A 7,579-nucleotide genomic window follows, 5' to 3' on the forward strand; every position below is an offset into this window, starting at 1 on the left:
TAATAACTATTTCAACAACTCACTGTTCAACATGGTATCACTCATTCAATATGTTACGTCAGTGTAATGCTTTTTTATTCCACTCATTACTTTAAGAAATTATAAATTAACATATTAGTAACTTTATTTTGAACTAAAAGTGTCTATTCTTCCAAAATGTGGTAAGAGTAAGACATCAAAACATGTAATATGTAAAAATAATACGTATTAGATCATTTTATACAATTCATTTGTTCAAAACTAAAAATCATTTTGGATCTATGATTCATTCAGATATATATATTTCATTTGCAAGGTAGGAAAGAGTCTAATAAAATTCTTTAAAAAAGTATCATTATAAATCGTTGCGTTGTTATAGAGGAGAAACAATCTATAAATCGTCAACTGTTTTTGCCAAATCTTCTGGACTGTAACACCAATTTTTGAAAATGGGTTTTTCAATCGTTGTTGGGTTTTTTTTAGTGTTGACACAAATTTCTTTAGGTACACTGATACAGTTTTTCTTAGGAACAAGTCTAAAACAAATAAGATAAATGAAAAGAAGTGTTGTATTTATTCATCCCTGTTTATTAAGCAATTGCTTACCTGGGGACAAGAGCTGACTCCAAACGACAGTTATCTTGAGGCTCAAGATCGCATTCTTCTTCAGGAACGTTATGAACTTGAGTCCTGGTTTCGTCATGGCAGATTTCCGTTCCGGGCTTAGTTATGCAATTATTTGGAAGACAAATTTTTGTAGCTACTTTTTTACATTCACTCACAGGATGAATCTTTTCAACATTTTTAGTTACCAATGTACATTTTTGAACGGGCCAATTTTCACAATTTTCTTTCACAACATAGGGTAATTTTCTTTCAAGTGAATCTATTACCGGTTTTCCTTTATCACCATGAGGAATGTGTATAAGTTCAATAGTCTCATTGCTACATCTGAGCTCCTCTTCCATTTTGCATTCGGGCTCATCTTGTTGGATTTCATATTTCTTAAATGTGGTTTCACAATGGTCCTCATACTCAGTGGTACAAACCTCAGGCCCCTCAATCTCATCTATACACACTTTTTCTAATGGAGTATGGCATAACTTTACTTTTTCATTATGAGTCTGAAAAAAAAATTATTATATTGATAATATTGTTTTGATGGAATCTGAATTTCCATTATACTTACAACAGGTTGAAAAACGATTTGACAACTTTTTTTGAAGGTAGTGTCACATTTCTTTTCAGAAGCAGATGAATAGTCTGTAATATAAGTCAAATGACACTTTTCATTAAACGTATGATGACAGTCCATTCCTCTTTCGTACTTCGTCTCTTTAACAAAAACCACCTTTTTTATACACTTTTGACCATTTTCCCCATCTTCCCCAGGTAAATTGTTATTGTTAACAATTACGGATCTTGTCAAATCTGCAACAGCTGAAGGCACGGCTCTTTTATTTCTCAATATTTCATCGAATGGACTGGAAACATCGGTATCCTCTTCAATAGGAACAAAGTGAAATACTGCTGCATTGATTACTCCAAAGACGAATACGGCCTTAGAAGAAAAAAGTGTATTTTAGATGGCATAATATATTAAAATCAAACAAATAATAAACATTTACCGATAAAATCAAAATTTTCGCAAACATTTTTATTGATTCTTTTATTTCCAAAGTGAATCTATTCAACTAGTTGTCTGAAGATACAATGATGCCCATACTGTTTTTAATTAGGATTTATATATCCTCTTTTTTCGCAATTTTTTGACATAACATACCACAACTTACTAGAGCGGATTTTGTAACATTTTTAGTATAAAGAACATTTTTGTTGCAAAACATAATTTTTTACAGAAAAATATAGATTACCTTCATTGCAACATATCATTTATTTGTCAGTACTATCTATAAACATCCAAATTATTTGTGCTCTAATTAATTTCGTTATGGAGCATGGGATATTCGCAATCTCTTTATGATTTTATTAAACTATAAATACCAAATGCTTTACTGGTCAAAATGTCCAAAGCTTTTTTTTATTTACTCTGAAACTATTAATGTATTTTAAGTTCAAGATAAATTATATTTTATAACATTAACTAACAATTTAATAAATGAAGAATTACAATAAAAAAACACAGATATTATTATAAATCGAATAAAATGTTCCCTATATATTATTTTTTTCAATGAATAAACAGTAAAAAAATAAGTAACTGATAATCTATCACAAAACTATCAAGAGCTTGAAAATGCTAGACAATTAATGTCGGCTATTTTTTATTTTTTTTATTAGATTATATTATAGCTTAATATAAAAAATACACTTAATATTCATATTTAAAAGATTAAAGAAGAATAATATATTAACTCAAAGAATGCTCAATCCATTATAATATGGTGGTTTAAGCGTAATATCATTTGCTAAATTTTGGAAATACCTCAACTCTTATGGGATCAGGAAATTGTGGGACACACAACACTTTTGGAGCTTCCAATGGAACCACTTTTTAGTTACAAAAGGATTAAAATACACCAACTGCCACCATTCGAGCCTGTCCAAACTCTTTGAAAAACTGGGTGGATTCTCGGCTAGACTAAAGGATTTTGTGATGGGTCTTGGGAAGTAATCAAAATTTGAAGTTTCATTGAGACTGAAAAAGGATTTTTGTGATGGGTCTTGGGAAGTAATCAAAATTTGAAGTTTCATTGAGATTGAAACTGCCATTAAAAATCAGTATCTCACAGCTCCTGAGAAATAGTTAAAGTACAGAATACTTTTGGGTACACTTGAAACGGCTCGGAAATACAACAAAGACAGGTAAGCCAATAGTTTTTTTCTGCTATTTTACAAGAAAAACCACCGGTCACATACTCTGAGAATGCAGCAGATTAACAGAAATCTAAAGTGGCGTACAAAGCCTAACTGAAGAGAGATTTGCCGTCCAAATTTAGAAAAATGATTTTTGTCAACAGCAAACGACGAAAAAGTCGACACAATAATTATAAAAGGACAGTATATAATATACAAATTGCGCTCTACATGAAACGATAACTTTGATGGCATTTTACATATTTTAAGACTGTATTCTAGGACTTTGAATGGGAATATTTGTTAATTATTATTTTATTGTCATGCAGCTATCGACGGTTTTTGATGATTGAAAGGTAAAGTTGTTTTGTAGTACATGATTTCCAATGGTGATTTAAATGAGCGCGTAGTTTTTTTAATATATATTTTATTTGCTAAATCATTATATCAATGTAATCTGTATCAGAAAATTGTTGAATAAAACTGAATGCCCGCGAGGCCAACAAAAAAATACAAATATTTAAAAGATTTTTTGTTGAGAAAAGGCCAAAATTCAAGAATATTAAAATAATTGATAAATTTGCAATAAGAAAGTTTACGTAAAAAGTTTCAAAATTAAATATAAATAATTCAATCAAACATAATGTAGTTATTCTTCTTGTGTTAATAATATTAACTATTATTACACTTATACAAGTTTTTAGTTATTTAGACCTTGGTGGAAAAAGGTGTAATACCTGTTGGTTTTAAATTAAGACAGAGACAATTTATGTTTGTTATGGTAAATTGAAATTTAGCTAGATTAATGGGTAAATTATCATGCTTTTACATCTCCAAAAGTGTTTTCAAACTTTTTGGATGTTGTTTATTAGATTAACTAGGGTGTCATTTAAATAAACAAAGACACAATTGAATATTTTTAGAAAATGGCCCGTGAGTCTTTAGATCCATGTGTTTTAGGAATGTCCATAATAATATTCAAACCTTTGACAATACCGAGTTTTTCCAATTGTTTAAATTCATCTAGGCTAATCTGAGTTTATCTGGGGAAAGACGACGAACCTTACAGTGATGAGTTTGGCCATTTGTCTCGTGCTATGAACAATACCTTAATTTACTTTTTTTGCTGAGAACTCTGGTGTAATATAATCAATTTACTGGTATAAAAGTTTCCTGTAATTATCGGAAACAATAGATACTGAACTAAAATGAGTTCATTTCGATATTGTGGATGTTTTAAAAGGAAATGATGTGAAATCAGAGGCATTGACGAATTTACGACGGAGAAGGTTGGAGAAGAGATCAAAAAGAAAAAGAAAATAAGTATAAGGATAGGAGTAAATAATTGACAGTCAATACTCTGTATTTTTTTGTAATATTGTATATGGGAATTGTTCCAGTGGTGAGTTAGTTTCCATGAAGAGAGACATTTTCCCCATCCTGAAGTTAATGCTAATAATAATTTATTATATTTGTTATTCTTATGGAACTCATCGTGTAGGAAGGCGTGTTTTATTTGACTTTTTACATGTACATAATTGATAGCAAAATGTGCCAGATTGTGTGGGACGGTAAAATTGGTGTCTTTTAGTTGTAGAATAATTTTTTTTCAAAACAAAATTCGTGTCCATCAAGAAGAAAAATTATTATAATTTTTAATGTTCATACAATTGGTTAGAGGAAGTTGCACTGATTGAGTATAAATAAGTATTAGAATTACTCCATGTATCCAAGGAATATTTTTTTGAAATCTATATACATACATAAAGTAATTAATTATTTAATTTAGGCATCTTTATTTCAGATGTTTTACTTGCGCCTAACTATCCAATGTTTAGAAACGCCTCGAATATCTTATTTGTAAAAGAGACTACTTTGAATGGTATTATATCTTTGAAAATACTTTTTATCATAGATGGCATGCCAAAATCTGTATTGTCAATTAATGACAAGCAGATATAGTCATACTTCGTGCCCTCTAGAGTTATACGTTTGGCCAAAAACTGGTGTTGAGTTTTGGCAAAACATGTGGAATGTTGGTGATTAAATGAAAGAAGTTAAACTAATAGTGTACTTACGATAGGTGTTGCTTAATCGTCTAGTTTCATCCTAGATATTTGAATGTTTGGAGTCATCAATTTCGAATATCTTTATTTATTGGAAAATAATATTTTAGTGAAAATTATAATCAACTGGTAATAGTGAATCATGATTTTTCGTTGATGTAGTGTGCATTACCACGTACAAATATAAGGCGTCTTATTTTATAAAATATTGCTTCCAAGCTGAAGATCAAGTTTAGAAACTTGCTTGTTCATAAGGCTGCACAAAAGTAAAAGTTTGCATTTTTCTAGCTCTGCTTATATGGCTTGGAAATAATTTAGAATAGAAGGGGGAGTGACACTGTTATGACATTTAGCAAATTAAATATTAAGGGATAGATGAGTCTCAAAAGATGTATGAGAAGGTTGAGAAGTTTGACAAATAGACATTGAGTGGGGTATTGAAAATCAGATACATAAATGCTAAAGAGAAATTGTTTAAGCACAGACTTACAACGTCAAGTACCATTACTAATAAATAATTAATGCACACATACAGTAGGGGCTGCGCTTAATGTAAATCTGTAGTAAATATAACAACTCACATCTTTTACAATTGTAGAAAAGTCAAGCCAATGATTGAAATTTTTAATAATACTATGGTTTGAAATCCCAAATATAATAAATAGCCATCCATCTATTGCTGATAACAAATAGTAAATAACACTTCAGAGTGGATTATGTGTATCATGATTAAGTTTTATAAATCTTTAGGCTCATTGATCCAAGAGTATTTCTCCTCTATTTAAATTCGATAATTACGTTGATCAAAGTATGCAACAACTAAAATAAGTAATGATTTTTTGTTATTTTAAATATGTGTGATCTGTGTGGTTTTAATTCCACTATTTTATCAACATGTGTAGCTTTTTTTACCGTTATGTAACATGGAGAAAAGTAAAAACTGTAATTATGTTTATAAAATATAGTGGAAATACCTCTTGGATGGCCAATTTCAAAAATAATGTCATCCCATTAAATAAATCGTGCATTGAATTGTTCCTCTTGGGTTTTCGATATTTGGGCAATAATCATTTGATCTTTATAATGATCATATGAGCTTGAAAACTATGGCATTTCATACCTAAGCCTTTAGACTCTTGATAAAGATGTATTTTACTTCATTCGATCTAGATATAAATAACTACAAACTCCGATGACAAAAGAATAATTTCTTAACTCACCGCATTGTTACAAAAACTATAAAACAATTTAATGCTCAACTCAAGGATGTAAAAAATGATGAAACAGAGGTTGTGGAGTAAAAAGAAAATAAATCCGGCAAGGGATGATTTAGATGAAAAAAGCAATATAATATTTGAGGGCGCCATAAATAAAATTCAATTATCAAATAATGGTCCTCAAAAAAGTGATCTTACCCTGGATGAAAGAGAATTATTCGAATGAATATTATGTTTGTTTGCAAGACAGTGTCCAATAGATTATATCCATCTCTCAACTCCAAGATTTTTGACAAGTCCGCCATCCTAGTATTGACTCCATTAGTATGAATGGGGGTTAATTAATAAGGAAGAAATTAGTTAGGTATGGTTGAGCTTCCACTCCATACCAGAGTAGTGCATTGTCATCAGAGCCACAAACTTTTAATAATGATTTTTTATTAATACAGATAAGTATACAGCTTAATAATACATTTTTCCAATAAATTGAATTTTATCATAAAAATGGAAAAGGGAAAATTGATATTCGTCACCCTAAAAAATACGACTTGGGTCTAAAAATTTTATGACCAAAAAAAAAAAAAAACTGTTCTCATCTTGCTAGCATCCGTTAACAGTTAATGACTAAAGATTCATCCATTTTCCATGTAGATTTGTTATGAAATATTTTTTTGAGGTGAGTTGATGTGAGTTTTGTTTTTTGAAAATGGACAAAATCAAATTATAATCTGTGACTAAATATTTCTTCTTGGAAGTGTAACCTTTAAATATATTCAAACAATAGCAGACATATAAAGGCGTATTTTGCTAAAATTTTACGCGTCCAAGTCAATCCCACTCCGAATAATGTAGCCAAAAACAAAAAAAAAAACTGAATCGTGACATATTAATTTGCAGAGAAAAACTTCGAGTTTTATTAAGGGAGATAAGAGATGAGATCATCGCTGGGAGAAATGTGTTGAGAAACAACGACACTATTTTGAACAATAAAATAAAAATTCAAAAATAAAATCATATTTCTTTGTTAGGTCGTCAGAAACTTTTCAAACCAACCTCGTATACCTTTTGATGCATTTCATATAAACTTTAGTTTTTTTGGGGTAATTGTATGCACAGCAAACATCTAGGATAGGATGATAGCATTAATATGGAATGTTCAAATTTTTGTAAGAAATCAAAATTTTTAAATATAGATAAAGATAACAATTGGTGCTCATTTTTTATGACATATGTCCATTTTGGAAGGCTCCTTTATAACAATTCATTAATAAAAATTTTGAATACAGCGTAGGGATAGAGCAGGATAAAATCTCTCATGTTATTTTTTTTTTTTTGAGAAAGAAGATATTTGATATAAAATGTGATAATCCGACATGATTAGTTGGAAATTTTTAAAGTAAATCAAAAAGACGTATATCAAACATTATGAATATGTTATTCAATTATCGTAAAAAAAATTAGCATATATTGACGAATTGAAATCTCTAGGAATGATGAAAG

The 7,579-nt window shown here is 29.6% G+C and overlaps 1 protein-coding gene across 1 annotated transcript; it reads right to left on the reverse strand.

Moving 5' to 3' along the window:
* Window positions 1-264: 264 nt before the first annotated feature.
* On the reverse strand, window positions 265-1,566 carry LOC121127801 (uncharacterized). Its single transcript, XM_040723320.2, has 3 exons — window positions 1,169-1,566; window positions 586-1,103; window positions 265-515 (listed from the first exon to the last, which is right to left on the reverse strand). The coding sequence occupies exons 1-3, from the start codon at window positions 1,292-1,294 to the stop codon at window positions 371-373; spliced, it is 789 nt and encodes a 262-aa protein (XP_040579254.1). The 5' UTR covers window positions 1,295-1,566; the 3' UTR covers window positions 265-370.
* Window positions 1,567-7,579: the final 6,013 nt, after the last annotated feature.

This window comes from Lepeophtheirus salmonis, chromosome 13 (genome assembly GCF_016086655.4).
Source record: "Lepeophtheirus salmonis chromosome 13, UVic_Lsal_1.4, whole genome shotgun sequence".
In the NCBI taxonomy this organism is placed as follows: Eukaryota; Metazoa; Arthropoda; class Copepoda; order Siphonostomatoida; family Caligidae; genus Lepeophtheirus; species Lepeophtheirus salmonis.